At 37.2% G+C, this 17,414-nt stretch overlaps 1 protein-coding gene across 6 annotated transcripts in view; it reads right to left on the reverse strand.

The window, feature by feature from the left end:
- LOC104100254 (protein ENHANCED DISEASE RESISTANCE 2-like) overlaps window positions 1–17,414 on the reverse strand; it is a 28,118-nt gene that overhangs the window by 6,476 nt on the left and 4,228 nt on the right. For 2 of the 6 annotated variants that reach the window (XM_009607447.3, XM_009607445.4), the window contains 19 exons: window positions 16,527–16,580; window positions 15,505–15,570; window positions 15,272–15,375; window positions 12,953–13,020; window positions 12,756–12,872; window positions 12,538–12,578; window positions 12,296–12,396; window positions 10,083–10,178; window positions 8,008–8,072; window positions 7,852–7,923; window positions 7,545–7,700; window positions 6,781–7,007; window positions 6,670–6,709; window positions 6,423–6,574; window positions 6,220–6,321; window positions 4,147–4,191; window positions 3,919–4,059; window positions 2,389–2,484; window positions 2,176–2,277 (listed from right to left, as the gene is read on the reverse strand). In XM_009607447.3, the coding sequence (XP_009605742.1) occupies window positions 2,176–2,277; window positions 2,389–2,484; window positions 3,919–4,059; window positions 4,147–4,191; window positions 6,220–6,321; window positions 6,423–6,574; window positions 6,670–6,709; window positions 6,781–7,007; window positions 7,545–7,700; window positions 7,852–7,923; window positions 8,008–8,072; window positions 10,083–10,178; window positions 12,296–12,396; window positions 12,538–12,578; window positions 12,756–12,872; window positions 12,953–13,020; window positions 15,272–15,375; window positions 15,505–15,570; window positions 16,527–16,580 (1,845 nt within the window). Of the gene's footprint in view, window positions 1–2,175; window positions 2,278–2,322; window positions 2,485–3,918; window positions 4,081–4,146; window positions 4,192–6,219; window positions 6,322–6,422; window positions 6,575–6,669; window positions 6,710–6,780; window positions 7,008–7,544; window positions 7,701–7,851; window positions 7,924–8,007; window positions 8,073–10,082; window positions 10,179–12,295; window positions 12,397–12,537; window positions 12,579–12,755; window positions 12,873–12,952; window positions 13,021–15,271; window positions 15,376–15,504; window positions 15,571–16,526; window positions 16,581–17,414 lie in introns of those variants that run through there. The other 4 variants (XR_011410371.1, XM_009607449.4, XM_009607446.3 and 1 more) reach the window with 4 other exon arrangements.

Consider the following 17,414-nt stretch of genomic DNA (forward strand, 5'->3'; position numbering starts at 1 on the left):
TAATGTAAACAAGTCTTGCCTTTTGTATTTGCTGCAATACTATCTTGGTATTGTTTCTTAATAAGGCTACTTCTCTTACCTTACCTTAATAAAACCTGACCCCTCCCCCTCGCTCCTACCACATGCATATGCCCCCCATTCTTAAGTTGCTCGGACTCTTCACTTTCGGTGTCGCACCTGTTTCGACACGACGTGGGCGTAGGTCTGGGATCCATACTAGATCTGGTCAAATAATTTTGGGTACTTTGACCAAAATCGATTAAGAAATTCGGGACAGATACAACAATTTCTGAAATCAAAACAAAAGTTAGAGTGGAATTGAAGAAAACGGGATACCTTATATACAGAAATTTCTATGTCAGTCATTTTCCTTTTATCTCCTTCCCGAATTCTCTTCTTGATCAATATTTTCTACTTCTCGGAATACCTTGTAAGTTTCCCATATAATGTCTCATAATTTAGACATATTTTTATAATTCTATTCTTAGTTATTATTTTTAAGCAAATCCCTGCACCCGTATATGTACTTGGATCTATAACCCGGAACTTAAAATTTAGATCATGAAGGATCCGCACCCATATCGGACGCCCCTACCCGAGTCCGAGCAACTTAGATTTATTCCTGCTCAATTTATGTGAAAGATATTATGATTAAGCCTATTTACAACAACAACAACAACAACCCAGTATAATCCCACTAGTGGGGTATGGGGAGGGTAGTGTGTACGCAGACCTTACCCCTACCCTAGGGTAGAGAGGCTGTTTCCGATAGACCCTCGGCTTCCTCCCTCCAAGAACTCCCCACCTTGGGGTGATTGAGCCTATATGTTTCTGATAAATCTTGCATTGAGACATACTTCTAGGTAGTAGGGAATTAAATACAATTTTGTTGATTGGGGTAGAAGGTCGAGAATAATGGTAGAAGGTTAGTTGTCGAGCGCCTTTCCTGTCCATTCTAGTAGCTGTATTACTATTCTCATTTTTTTTTTCTGTTTCTTAGATCTGTAGTTACATATGTTGCTTCTGCCTCGGCTTTATTCTTAGTCTTGTTCTTGATCAATATTTTCTCCTTCTTGGAATACCTTGTAAGTTTCCCACATAATGTCTCATAATTTAGACATATTTTTATAACTCTATTTTTAGTTATTTGAATTATTTTTACGCAAATCCCCGCACCCGTATATGTACCTGGAGGGAGGGAGCCGAGGGTCTATCGGAATTTTTCTGTAACTAAATTTCTGTAAAAAAATTTAGATCATATGTAACTATACCCCGAACTTAAAATTTAGATCATGAAGGATCCAACCTCTAAATCCGCACCCGTATCGGATACCCCCGCCCGAGTCCGAGCAACTTAGATTTATTCTTGCTCAATTTATGTGAAAGATATTATGATTGAGCCTATATGTTTATGATAAATCTTGCATTGAGACAAAGTTCTAGGGAGTAGGGAATTAAATACAATTTTGTTGATTAGGGTAGAAGGTCGAGAATAAAGGTAGAAGATTAGTTGTCGAACGTCTTTCCTGTCCATTCTAGTAGCTGTATTACTATTCTCGTTTTATTTTCTGTTTCATAGATCTATAGTTACATATGTTGCTTCTGCCTCGGTTTTATTCTTAGCCTGTTGTTACTGCTCCCTTTTCCTTCTTTATTACTGCATTTCTCGTTCTTTAACTGTTGTGCTTATGCTTGTCTGAACCAAGGGTCTATCGGAAACAACCTCTCTACCTGCATAAGATAGGGGTAAGGTCTGCGTACACACTACCCTCCACAAACCTCACTTGTGGGATTACGCTGGGTACTTTGTTGTTGTTATGTTGATTATTTTTACTAATCACTAGGAGTACTTTTTTTTACTATAACTTTTGGTAGACAGACTTCCAAGATATCTAAATTACAAATGTGTACTAAATCACAGCTCAATGGCAGATTCATATGAGAATCTCTACCAATCTCACAATTTGTCATTCCCAACCGTATTTTTTGTTAAACTAAAATATTTCAGGAATAATACTAGTAAGTTAATAAGGCTTGTAAGCTTCTTGGTTTCACTTGCAAGTCTTAGATGAAACCATTCTCTCATTTACTCTAGACCTGAGATGGCGGATAATGTACCTCCAATCAATTGTCATCAATTTAATGAATCTCATGGGTGAAGAGGTACTCACTCACCTGTACAAGAAAAGCCATATCAACTACTAGTGACGTAATTACACCAATCACAAGCCCCAGAACGCCATTTGCCACTGTAGAAGAACCAATATCAATATCAACCTACAGAAAATGAGCAACACATACAAGTTCAACACCATAATATACCAGGCACTATGTCACATTGTGTGTCTATGTAGCCTTTTAAAAGAGGAGAGGGACGTGGGTCTTTACTTCCAAATATGTAGGCCCGCGTATATAGTTGCAATCAACTGCTTTCCCCAGTAAACAAGGGGTACTTCCAACACTCTGACGCACAATCCAGGATCCCTGCATAAAAATGGTCAAAATTCCAAACAAATATCATGATGAAGTCACAGTACTGAGGAAGACTGAAGGCGAGTGGAGCAGATGGGACTATTGATTAAATGAACAATGTAACATATTTAATACTCCCTTCGTCCCAATTTATGTGGCGGTGTTTGACTCCGCACGGAGTTTAAGAAAGAAAGACTTTTGATACTTGTGGTCTAAAACAAGCCATAGATATTTGTGTGGCTATAAATCATCTCATTAAGGTAAAGCAAAAAGTTCAAGTTAAATTGTTTCTAAATAAGGAAGGATGAAATTCTTTTTGGGACGAACTAAAAAGGAAACTATGATACATAAATTGGGACAGAGGGAGTAGTAGAAAACAGAAGAATCTCTCCAAGATGTCTACATTTAGCATGTTACGTGTTTTACATAAAATATCATTAGTTGAAGAGATTGGTAAACTAGGGGCAGCTTCAAGCTGATGCGGAGTACAACTCCTCTACGTCACCAGCACAAGTATATACATAAGAACTTCAAATTCAGAGAGAATCATTTCAAACGGGCCCTAAATTTTTCGATTCAAAAACTTCCACCAAAGTTTTATTTAAAGTATTTTTCAAGTAATTCCATTATGAACTCCAAACTTCCACCATTACTTCTGGTCATCCTCCCTTTTGCTTCTCCCTTTCCATCCTCCTCTAGTCTAAAGATTTTCCTATGAACCTGAATTCTGAGACTACATCTCACTCACAGCCCCAACCCTGCTATTCACTAACTTTGAGATTTTTGTGTTCCCATACTTCTAAAGAGACAAGTCTTTAAGAGTCAAAAAGTCATTACGTCTAAAAAATTACATGAGATCATATCTAGTTAAAACATGCGAACTTTGTGATTCCCCATAATACAGAAATTGTAACACCCAGATTTTAGACAGAGTCCCATATCGGCAAAACACAAGAGAGATGTTGGGTATACAAGTTTAACAGCCCAGCCCGCTAGTGATATTGTCCGCTCTAGGCCTAGGCCCTCACAGATTTAAAACGCGTCACTAGGGTCTAGGGTTTGTTAACTTATACACCCAGCATCTCTATTGTGTTTTGCCAATGTGGGACTCTGTCTAAAGTGACTCAACACTGAGGTTTGCCCCGCCTGACCGGGATTTGCCTAAACTCAGTTGAACTCTGACCCACCATCGGCAAGGTTGACACAAGAGTGGCTCTGATACTATCTGTAACAGCCCAGCCCGCTAATGATATTGTCCGCTCTGGGTCTAGGCCCTCACGGATTTAAAGTCACTAGGGTCTAAGCTTGTTAACTTATATACCCAACATCTCTCTTGTGTTTTGCCGATGTGGGACTCTGTCTAAAGTCTGGGGTGTTACAGAAATGTCATTAAATCCATTCTACCTTAAACACCATCTCCCAGACAATATGAATAGAGAAAAGTACCTTCGGCACAGAAGGGATGAGCTTCATTCTACTGTTGCGGAAATCATCATCACCATCAACAAAACGTTGCAAGAGAGAACCAGGTGCTAACTCTTTCATTACAAAATAGAAAACCATGCTGTAGTGAGTTGATCCAGGTACCTTTCAGAAAACAAATGTTGTCTACTTGTTTCATCATGATGCACTTGAAATATTAACCCAAATCAGGATACAGAAGGATTTTCTTACTTGAAGATTAAACACCAAAGAAAACAGTCCTTTCTCTGAAGCAACCTGGAGAATATGGGTGCAGGTATAAATATAAAGTGGTTCACCATGTAATGACTACAAAAAAGTAAAGCTTCAATATTATAGCAAAACCAGACAAGATGCGCAAAATAAAGCACATTGACTGAAAACTCTCTGGACCCTGCAATATGAGTCCATCAACCAGTAAATTGTACAGATCACCCAAAGAGACACACCCCTACATAAGGCAATTAGTAGATTAGCAGATCCTAAATCTGCATGTGGCTTTTGCAAAATGGAACTTAAACTCTACACTTCATTCTTAGGGTTTGTAGATTCATTTGCAGAAAATTGTAGTACTCCTATATTACAGACATCCTGTACTTAATTGCGTCAGTATTAGCATTTTCTAAGTAGGTAATTTACCTTGTTAGGCCAAACTATTATATAACAAGACTTTTTACTGTCTTCAAGTAAATACAAGTTTCTGTGCTTATCTTTTTTTTCAACATGGTATCAAAGCCAAGAATAAAAAACACTAAACTTTAGTTCGTCTTGCTGATTGGAAATTTTCCTACGAAGTCTGAAGGGTATTTATTTACTGTCTGCAAATTCATGTCAATTTTGTCGTCAGATCAGTAACCAATAATAGTAAGAGCTTTGTCTATGAAACAAACACAGTGGCTGCAGACTGCAAGGACACTGCACACATCTTAATCCACCATCATAGTCACTGCCATTGACTCATTGCCGGCACACCAGATAATCTCCAATCACTGTCACATCAGCACCACACCAGATTCCTTCAGAGGCAGACCTACACTACACGGAGGAGGTGCACAGGTACCCGTAAGCTTAGTTCTGAGTTCTGACTATGAATTCTTCTGTACTACCACTGCTAGAAATATTTTATATACAGTATATGGGCACCCGTTATCAGATAAGACCAATGGGTGCATTAGTCAGAGATGACTCTTCTAAATATTTTGGTGTTTGTAAATCGAGCCTCTATTAAGGCGTTTTTTTGTTTTTTGCAGTTTTTCCTTCTCTCTATCGAGTCAGAGCACACCTTCAGGAGATCAGCCAATTCATCTTAAGTATTGACTACGACTAGTTCCTGGAAAATGAGCCAGCTAATTCATCCACTGTATTGCCACTGATAAAGGTCAGTCAGTCGCATGTCTAACTCTTCATCTCTTAGACCTGGATCCTTGATTCAGTAGCTTCAGACCAAATGACCGATAAAAAGAACTTTGTTCTCATTCTCTTCCATTATCCAGACAACCACTCACATTTACCATTCTGAAAGAAACCAAAATCATGGCCCAGGCAGTTGGTCAAATTCCATTAATCAATCCCTGGCACGGTGTTTTATATGTTCTGAGTGTCATTTTAACCTTATTTCTATCAATAAAGTATAAACTCACTAAATGTCTTGATTATTCCATTAAAATTAATTCATCTGTTTCTAAAATGGGGTACAGGATGGATGATTGGTGAAGGGTCTGAATCACAAAGTTTCTGAATCCTCTTTCACATCATTAATTTTCACTAAGCCCCCTCTCACCCACAGCTGTCTTAGCCATCTGCATCGTTAAATTTCAGCTGATGATCCCAATCTTCCCACTGTATCATCAATTGATTGTCAGTCATGTTAACTTAAGGAACAAAAGCGTGCTTCATTCCCAAAACAAGCTGTGTCCCTTTCAAGATTGTTCACATTGATGCATGGAGACTAAATGACTCAATTCCAGTTTAGGTCTCCACATTTTGTAACCTTTATTTTGTCGCACTTGGTTGCTCTAAATTAAACACTATTATGAGTTTTTCTACATATTTATTGAGTTGTCCTGAAATTAAAACCCAATAAAATTTTCCATCTGTAACTTGACAATGATAAGTTCTGTGTATCGCTGAGTTATTTTTGTTTTGCCAAGAAACACAAAACAAGCAGGTTTGACTAAAGTTATACGTTTCAAGTTGCTAATTTACAAGAAGAGAAACGATCATAACAATCCTTGGCTACCCCAAATAGGTTCTTATTCCCTTGAAATTTAGTCAAATATCACTTACTTGTGCTGCACAACCAGGACGCCTGGCAACATGGTCCATGCGTTTAGTATCTTTGAACCAGTCAACCGCAACAAGATCCATTAAATGTTTACCCCCAGTAGTCTGCATGAATATTTTCCAAAGAGATGCTCAACCAGCTTGCAATAGATTATTAAACTAAAAATAAATCACTTATAAAGGGTACAATATACAAATTTAAGGACCTTTGATTTGTCATAACAAAAATTCCTGCTACGAACTCGAAAGTTATTTCCATCAGATATTCTCCAGCAATTACGTCCACCATCATTGTCATTATGTCGAAGGTTACCCGAGAAAATGGACAAATCAATTTGCTCCGAAGGCTCTTCAAGGGCTTCAGCAGTACACAGACATTGTTAATAACGAATTGAACAACCCAAATAAATATTTCAACATATAGAAGTGAAACAAAACCATTTTAAGACCTACCAGTTTTCTTCATTTCATTTTCAAAGCTGGGTGGCATTACCTGCAAAGAGTCCAAGCCACGTGTTTAAAAGGAGACTCGGAAAATACATGAAATGATCAAAAAGTTCAAACCTCCTGATCAGCCACTTGAAAATCTTCATCCTCATCAGAGAAATCATCCATCATTGAAGCATTTCTATTTGCAGCATGTACTAGGTCTAAGGACGCAGTACGGTGATGAGAAGTCCCTTGTTCGTTTTGACTCTTCTTGGAGATAGATGCTGATGTCATGTTAACCATAACTGGTATTCTCGGCGCAGCAGCCCTTTCGTCAGTTTGGGAAAAGTATTCGCGAAGTCCTGAAGTAAGATAATCAGAAATCAGTTTCAGATTGAGCTTTGATCTGTAAACACTATCAAAGAAAGCTGTTCACTATGTACATTTTTCCCTTCTTACTATTTTGTCTTTCAACAAAATGCGGGGCAAATAACCATCCCGACAAACTATTTTGTGCACAACAAGCAGTACCGGGGAAAAAGGAGGAAGATAGTCCCTCTTACTATTAGTCTTTTAACGAAAGGGAAAATAACCATCACTACAACCACTAGTTTCCGCAAAATAAGCAGTTTCCAGGAAAAGGAGGAAGACAGAAGATTCCTGAAGTCACATCACAAGCAGTGATCACTAAAGTAATTGCTCCGATGCTAAACACTATATATCATAAATAGCTCATGCACTAGCCTAGTTAATGCATTTATTTACTAGCCTATTTTTTTTTTTGGATTTTTGATTTTTGATAAGGTAAAGATTAGCCTAGTTAATGCATACTAGAAAACTATGATATAACAAAAAACCTGTTTCAATGGATGTGTCTTTCGCCTAGCATAAAAGCTTACCAGCAACACTGTTTAACATCTGAAACAGACAATGCTGTTGAAAGGATGAGATATAGCCAACACCCCACCCTTTCAAATCGATCTGCATTAGGTGTTGGACTTGCGTTCTGGGCCTCCCATTACGAGATTTGAGAGGAGAAATATTGAATCCACCACCTAATAGATTTGAAAACTGGTTAGCATCTTTTGTCACAAATAAGATATTAAGCTGCAGAATACCTCTGTTAAAGATATATAGCTTCAACAGCATTCCCAATTTATATGGTTATCAAATGAATTTATTGCGGAGTAAGAGAAACAAAGTTACTCTCTATATGAGCGCGAACATATCCAGGTACTGGACCACAATTCTCATGCTCCCTAGAACGAAATAATACAACTGCAAAATGACAAGGTAAATCACGTATAGTCATAAATAGCAAGGAGAGAACAAAAATTAGCAACTTTTTAGGGGTATGCTTACCATAGCTGCCATCGTCATTTCGACGCCAATATCGTACATAACAAAGATCACGAGGCCATATAAACCTGCATTGCATACAATGACATCTCAGCCAGAAACACCCACAATAGTCCGCAAAAGAATTTCCTTTTTTTTTTTTTTTTTGGGGGGGGGGGGGGGGGAGGGGGGAGGACTTTGTGATAATAATAAAAAATCATATTTATTTTCTTTCAGAGAAAAAAGAAACAAAAGAACAAAGAAAGTGTGAGAATGCACGGGAGAAAAATCTATTTTTTAACAATGATACAATGAGCCCCGTATATATTATACTCTTACTTCATATGGGACTAGGACATATTCTAATCCTACTACATATGGGACGGGACTAGGACATATTCTACTCCTACTACATATGGGACTAGGATTATTTACACATAACTATCTAACACTCCCCTCAAGCCGGTGCATACAAATCATATGTATCGAGCTTGTTACATATGTAACTAATACGAGGACCAGTGAGGGACTTGGTGAAAATATCTGCAAGTTGATCATTCGACATACAAGGCCACTCGACTTCCCCTGAGCAACAAAACCAGGTGGTTGCTGATAAACAGAAGTTGGCCGAAAGATCGCCGGAAAATTTGAAAATAGTGAGACTAAGCCAAATTCCACACTACAAAATAGGTTTTAAAACACCACCAGAAAATAGAAACTTTTCTGCAAATTACTGTTCACGCCGGGGAAAGAAATCACTGTTCACGGCAGAATAGTGCACTCACTGTTCACGCTGGAAAAAATTAAAGTTGTCAGAATTTGATGTAATTTATATGGGTAGGCTCGGAATCACTGGACAGTAAGTTGTCCTGGCCGGAACCCTAGTATTGGCGGCGCGCGAGTGACTTTCTGCCAGAGCGATTGACTGGGGTTTTGTCGCCTGACTTTTCCGAACAAGATGATAGTGTTCGTTTTCGCACAACACTTACCAATGAGGAGATAACGCAAATCAATCTTGAGTCGTCAACCGGAAAGACGCACGGTGACTGACTTTTCTGTTCTGATGGGACTGGAATTTATGGGGTTTGGTCGCACAAGGGTTTCGGATCTGATGGTGATACTGGTATATGCACAGTACCACTGTAGCAGTGATGAACCCTGGGAACAAGACGAAGTTACCGGAAAATTGCACGGCGATGAGATCTTTCTTCCCGGATGTTGCTGGAATGACACACAGCGATAATTTTCTCACTGAAGCTCTGATACCGTGTGAGAATGCACGGGAGAAAAATCTATTTTTTAACAATGATACAATGAGCCCTATATATATAATACTTATTCTACTCCTACTACATATGGGATTAGGACATATTCTACACCTACTACATATGGGACTAGGACTATTTACACATAACTATCTAACAGAAAGAACACAAACTCGTAGCTGTTCAAATGGAATAAAATTACTTTTACTTATCAAAAAAAGAAAGAACACAAACTCATATGGTGTTTAAAAGCAGTGACTGATTTAAGTAATTTCGTTTGTTTGGAGTAAACGTAGGTGAACAATGAAGCTCTCTCTCCTAATATCGGTCCAGTACAATAAAACCTCAAGAAGTAGCCAACTCGCCCATACACAGAGTTGAGTCCCATCTTTTAATTCAAATATTACTTAATACTCTTATGCTATAATACTATATTAGGAAGTGAAGAGGAGCGTTGTATTTAAATGAAGTGAAAAAAATTCTTAAGAGCAAATGTCAATGTAGGCAATATAACTGAACAAATAATTAGAAACAAGTATTTCCATCACCAAAAAAGGAAATTCTCAGAGACAAGCGATTGGTTACACATACACAAACACCTTTTCTATATCAAAGCAAGCATGGATAACACAAGTGTATCCACGCTCCTTGATGGACAAACAGCTAGGCTGAGAGCCGCCAACAAGCTCATTAGCATTTAACTGTGTAACATTCAACTCAGTTTCCTGCCGAAGCTAATGTAACCAAACTAAACAGAAGCCAAACAGTACACATAAAATAGTCAAACACCAAACTACAGCACACTGAAGATCTGTAACCAGGGAAATATATTACGTCGAGAACCAATCCAGTTGAATTCTGTGATATAGTATTGCTGTGTGTCCATCTACCTCCTCAACTAGACTACCATACTGGAAGCTGCAGTCCCACCTGTTAGGCCAATAGAAAAGAGAGCCCGAACATCAAAGACTAACTGATAACTGAGAGACAACTTACCATTAACTTGCCATGCTTTTCTTTCAGACAAAATGGCTACATTATCCATATCACCTTATTAGATACATCAATGCAAGAGTGTAAGACCAATTAAAGGAATATTGCAAATTTCACAAAAAATAATCTGAACAGATGTATGATTTATGCCAAGCTGAATAGCTGTATGACAATAACTGCAATATAGTGTAACATTCCAAACTCAAAAAATTCATTATTAGATCCAAAAATACATTTCCTTCTTTGTAACACCAAGATACCTAATTCACTTTTTTATTTAATTTTTCCACAACTTCATTGACTATTGCATCAAAACATATAAGGCCTAAAACAGTCTTTTGAAATTTTAAGTAGCATAATTAAAACAGCCCTAAATTAAGTTTCAGAATTATGCCAAAACCCCGCATCACGCAAACCAGAAGAATCTTCTGATTTAAATGCATAAATCGCTGATCCTATCACAGAAATGCATGCCAGAATTTCTGAGCATGAACCGATTCCACAAAGTAATACAGACAAACATCCAAGAATAAACCCAAAAGGAACGAACAGCCAGGAATTAGAAGCGTAGAACACAGATCATACATAGAGAATACAATTAGCTTGGACAAACACAAGAATTGTTTCTGAAAATAGGCGTTCAATTTTCACCAAAAAGTCTCAGGAGTAAATCTCCACCCATATGTTGGTCCAACACTTTGAAAGGATAGAAAAAATTATTATACAACTACTGACAGAATCATCTTTCCCCTTTGACATGTCATCTTACTGCAGCTCTGTTACAAATGCATCATATATAGAATCTGTTTCAAATCTTTGAAATGCTTATAACTCCAAAACAGCATACATCAGTAAACAAAAGAGCAGTAAGAACATAAGCTGGCTAATAAATGTTCAAGCATCAGATCTTCAACCACCTCATAAAACTGTCAGGATGTAAAGAGAAGGAAGCTGAAAATCAAAGAAGGTACATAATTATAAATGATGGCATACAATAGGTTTTTCGAACCACAAATAGAAATACATGCAAGAGCTGAAAGATTACCCAAAATGCTCCTTTTAACACCAGTTAACAACAAATAACATCCTTCTAGAATACTGAACTAAGCCATTTTGAAGGTTACTCACTCTATGATCATAACATACCTTACAAATGATGATTTTTAACCACACTAACAACCCCAAATCACAATTAAGACCTTAAAAAAAATTAATTGGGGAGTTAGACCAGTAAATAAACAAGCAATGTAGATGATCCTGCTTGCTTTGGACAGAATATCTAGCCTACTTGTCCTCAAATTGTTGCATCAGGATTTCTCTGATAAGCTCTTGAAATAAGAGTCTTTAGTTATTTATCAGAAAAGAGACTCTGCTTGGGATTATTTAAGTTAAATGCAGAGATTAATACTTTTTAAGTTAAACCTAGAATTCGCTATTTAAAGATTATATTAATAAGTAGTTATCATTTATCAGCATCTGCGTACTCGGATGACCGACAAAGATTTCCCTCGACATCGAGCAACTTTGTGTAGGAATCACTGTCAAGCCTTGCAGGCTTATAACAAAATCGAGTATATATTGAGCGGAGAAAAGTTGATATACTCACTATAAATTCGAATAGTAGTCAACTTCTGCATGTTTAAAGTATTCTTATTCGTTTTATGATACTAATGTAACCATGAAATTTCTCCTCAATACACCAAATTATAATTGCTAAAACCTGTTTGTTTATTATTACAACCAAGTATGCAAGACAAATTGGCTACTTGCTACTCATTCCCAGTCAAACTATGTTAGATTAAATGAAACAGAGATGTTAGAGAGAGTAAGTACCAGACAACCAGTAAAAGCAGGAAGTAACTTTAGGTACCAAGGCAGGACTACTATGGAAGCTCAGTATGGGAATACGAATAAAATTCGCCTCAGAAATGACTGCCATTTTAAATCTACAACCCTACAATTTAACAAGTGCAGAAACTAACAACCAGAGCACTTTTGAAGGAAAATGAAACATGAAGACTATGACGAATAAATTGACAATGTTGAGCACCCACTCAAAACGGGTTGCATCCATGCTCATCACAAGCTCAAATATTTCTTCACAACTAGCCTCCACAACCCCAGCAGCCTTCATTGCTCTACTGCAGCTCTTTGGCTACACAGAAACAAAGTGAGACATCATAAAAACACATAGAAATGCCCTGTTTTTAGATTGAAAGCATTGAAATTTTCAAAACGCCCAATTCTAAGTAATGTTATGCGTAGGCCAGAAAAGAACGTAGCACTGAGCTCATACTAGAAAATCAACATCAAGAAGCTCCTCAAATAAGCGAAGGCCTGCAACATCCATCAGTAAAAAAGTCAAAATCCAGGAAGATGTCACATAGAAAATGTTCAACATCTTAACTAATGACGATAATCTACCACCCAGAAAATGAACAAAGAGAACATTGGTTCTAACAGTTGCATGAGAAAACATGTCTACTGCAAGAGAACTTGATCAAATCCACATACCGTTTTGGCATTGAAGTAACCGCCAGTACTTTCTCGAGAACGCTTGATTGCTAGCGTTCTGGTTTGACAAATCTGAGTCTAATTCCTTTGTCCAGTCAACCACAGACTCAGGAAGACCTGACCATTAATGATGTGAAAAAATAACCAGTTTGAGTGAAAAGTACACATTAGACCAGGAACAAAAGCAAATTAACAACCATTTCCAATTGTAGTCCTTCGCAACAAGTTTGCATGAGAATCATCTTCATCCTCAGCAGCACTTAACCTACAAAATTGGAAAAGCACTTGACTTGTAAAAGCTGAAGTTCGTTTTTTTTTTTTTTTTTTTTTTTTGGGATAAGGTAAAGATTTTATTGAATGGTATCAAGATGGTACAGAAAAAAAATGACTGTGCCTTCACAAAACAAATCTGCATAAACACTACCAGGATGCCCCCAGAATGTTATATTAGAAGATATAAATGGCACTGTCAATGACAGGAAACATAGCCCTTCAAGTTTGTCGGTTCTGCAATTTGGTAACTTTTCAATGCCTAGTTCTTTGATACTCCCAAATTGAATGCCTAGTTTTGTTTCTGAAGAGTCACTATGACCAACTTTTAAAGTGAAATAAAAGATGATACAGCTATTTTAATTAGTTTAGATATCTGGATACCCTGTAAATACAAAACTAAACATTATACAAGTAATTGCATTTTAAAAATGTCTTGAAATACTGGCAAAAGTTCTGATGAAAGATGCTAAAGTTGAACTCTCTAAAAGCAAAAGCAGGGCATTTAAATGCAGAACAAGAGCAGCAAATTAACAGAGTCCATTCAAGAACCCCATTGCCTTGTATTTTGAAGGGAACATGCACTTCACTTGTAATATTTCCTAAAAGAGCATGAAAAGTGTCGTTAGACACCTGACAGACACAAACTAATTACTTTTAGGGCCTGCTTGGCTTGAATTATGGTCTGATTATGATCATTTAAAAAAGACGACTATTGTATAATCAATTATTATGTGGGTACTAGTCAACAGAACAATTCCAAACAGTGGTAACCGACTACTAATTGTGATAAACTAACTTAATTTGAAAAAGTGATAAAATCGGCTGACTAAATCCAAACCAAGCAGAGTCTATAAATGAAAAAGAAAAGAACAAAGACAAAAGGAAAAAACCAACTGTGTTGATATGATTAGATTACCATTTTCTCCTGTTTTATGCATGGGGACTTGGTTTTCACATCATTGGCCAGCTCCCTGACTAGGTGAAGGCATATTAAGCAAAATAGTAATCCAATAGGCAAGAATATACTCTGCAATCTCTCTCCAGAATTTCTTTAATCAAATTATAAATGTGTATAAATAAAAACAGTAGCTAGTCAAGTTGGAGGACAAAAATGTCTCCTAAGGTCCAATGCTTTGCCTGGACAGTTCTCAATGAGGTTTGCCTCAGTCGAGATAACCTCACCAGAAGGTGTATAGAGGTGGTGAACAGGTGTTACATGTGTGTCCAGAATTCAGAAAGACATTGAACATCTGTTTCTTCATTGCCCAGTTGCAGTCGACCTATGGAATATGTTCCTATCTCTTTTTGGACTCAATTGGGTAATACCTCATAGAGCGAAGGAGGCCTATCAAAGCTGGTGCACTTGGAAAGTTGAAAGACAACAACAACAACAACAACAACAACCCAATGAAATCCCACAAGTGGGTTCTGGGAGGGTAATGTGTACGCAGGCGTTACCCCTACCTTATGAAGGTAAAACTTGAAAAGTTGACAAAGCCATCAGGAATATCTGGTCGATGATCCCTGCTTGCGATTTTTGGTGTATTTGGAATGAAAGAAATCGCAGATGCTTTGATGGAGTATCAACTTCTACCCAGATGCTGAAAGCTAGATGTCTTGTTTTTCTTTTTAGCTGGGTTATACACTCTGTTTTGGAATTGCCCAGTACAGATCCTAGACTCTGTTAGCTCCTTATCCCACAAGTGGGTTCTGGGAGGGTAATGTGTACGCAGACCTTACCCCTACCTTATGAAGGTAAAACTTGGAAAGTTGACAAAGCCATCTGGAATAGCTGGTCGATGATCCCTGCTTGCGATTTTTGGTGTATTTGGAATGAAAGAAATCACAGATGCTTTGATGGAGTATCAACTTCTACCCAGATGCTGAAAGCTAGATGTCTTGTTTTTCTTTTTAGCTGGGTTATACACTCTGTTTTGGAATTGCCCAGTACAGATCCTAGGCTCTGTTAGCTCCTTATCTTTTGTTTAGGAAGCTCCTACTGAGCTAAGGTCATCTTTCTTTTTAAGCTTAACAGTAATGATCTCTATAGTAACTTTACTTTCTGTAATTTGCATCTTCCTGACGTATTATTTAATACAGCAACTTACTTCATCAGGAAAAAGTTGTTAAGAATTGATATGACTTCGAATGAAAAAACACAGGAAAGAAAAGAAACAATAATGGATCCACAAATTCGGCAGAATAATTCTATACGTTGCAGTGCAAATGCACACAATACTTACTGGCTTTCACGATCTGATGAGGAACCGTTCCTCCCACTGTCCATTCCAGATTTGTACTCGAAGGAGACGTACTTATTACCATTAGCACCTTTTGACTCTTGATGCTGCATATTGTCAACATGTTACTACCTCCATCCATATCTGGGAAAAAGGAGGAGGCAGGGGGAGAATGTACGTCTGAAGAAGACATAATACACGGGAGAATTAACAGACAGATAAGACAAAGAAACAACCTGATCAATCACCGATTCGATCTTTTCTTTCCAAATAAGTGCCTCCTGAATGTTGAAAGCTGCCATCTGGAACAAGATTAATAATTTGAATGAACGAATCTCTTAAAAGTTTATAGCATCAGCGAAATATAATACTAACATTGAAACAAGTAAATTGCAGATGGGAAAGGAAAAAAGACACCAACCAGAAATTGTCAATAAAAAGGAAGTTGTCAAGACTAAATCATAAAAGTATTAAATCTAGATTGTGCCCTTGTCAGCTTAAGTTCTAATCAGCTCTTTCTCCACCTAATGAATTTAGAATTTGCAAACCAAAATCCCTAACATGGTAAAGCATCCAGTACCTATCCAAAAAAGTGCCTCCTGTGTCAATTGTTAAACTGTATGAAGAATGTGACCTGACTATCAGAAGAGACTAAAGTAAGTGAAGAATGTGAATATGGCACCCAAGGAGTGGCCTATTGGTCAATGAAGTGGGTGCAAACCTTAGACACCAAGGTTCAAATCAAATCACAGTAGAAACAAAAATTACTATGTCATTTCTTCCCATCTGTCTAAGAGCCCGTTTGGATTGGCTTTAAAAAAGTGGTTTTTCAATAGAAATAGCTTTTAAGCCAAAAAGCAATAAGTTGGGGTTGCTCAGCTTATTGCTTTTGGCTTGTTTTAAGCAGTTTTTAACTTATTTTAAGTACCTTATAGCTTTGCCAAACACTGAAAAAAGTTAAAAAGAGCTTACAAACTAATTTGACTAGCTTAAAAGCCAATCCAAAAACCATCTAAGTCTTAGTGGGCAGAGTTACCCAGAACATGAGCCGGTGGAAGGTAGCAAGTACCCACTGGATTAGTCAAGGTGTGCACAAGTTCGCTCGGACATCACCATTAAAAGAAATTGAAGAATGTGAATAAGTTGTGAAGCAATGAAGCAGGAACAAAAGAATGAATTTAAAGCCATGTGAAACACACCGAAGATGGCAAAGCAAATATTTTGAGTATGCATAAAGAAGAAAAAGGGAGATACACACCGTCATCCGATTATACTTCTCTCTCTTGTTATATATTGATAAGACATAAACCATCTGCCAAGGACAGAGAAAAGGATTAATACCCTCAATATAAAATCCAAATAACTAGTTATCAAGAATATATCCCGGCACGCATCATATATATCATTGCAGGGTAATATATAAAAATCCATTATAATATATAAAAGTTCACTATTCAGCAGAAGATATGCCATCAGATGCCCAGATGAACTAACACTTGCAAGTTGAAACAAGGAGAGGAGGAAGAAAGGGGAGTAGAAAATATTAAATTCTTCGCCTAAACGGACTAAATAGCTTTAGCTCAATCTTGTGTCACAAGTGAAAAGACAAAAAAAAAAAATGTTACATTCTAACCCCTTCATAACAAGTCTGAGAGCATGGAAAAGCTGGCAATCTCACACTTATGTTTCCTAATAACAAGATGAATGACCCATTCCCTTCATTTTTACTTATTACTATCTCTTATACTCCCTCCGGACCAATTTAAGTGACATAGCTTGAATTGACACGGAGTTTAAGAAAGAAATGAAGACTTTTGGAAAGATTATTCTTTTTTTAAAGTCATTTACAAAAACTACAAAAAAAGATAAAGCTATTTACAAAAACCTAAAATTAAAGTTATTTACAAAAACTAAAAATTAACAGCAAGCTTTACAAGGAGAAGGACGAATGATAAAGATGGAATAGAGGGGAAGTTAAAGATTTTGTTTTGGAGAGGGAGTTTCAAAAATCACAAGAGATATTACGGATAAACTAGTAAAAACCTTGGTCAAATCAAAATGCTAATAAGTTGAAAAGTTATAAGTTGGGGGCACCCAACTTACGGCTTCTAGTTTATTTTGGATTATAAGTACTAATGTTGTTACC

Source organism: Nicotiana tomentosiformis, chromosome 8, assembly GCF_000390325.3.
Source record: "Nicotiana tomentosiformis chromosome 8, ASM39032v3, whole genome shotgun sequence".
Classification (NCBI taxonomy): domain Eukaryota; kingdom Viridiplantae; phylum Streptophyta; class Magnoliopsida; order Solanales; family Solanaceae; genus Nicotiana; species Nicotiana tomentosiformis.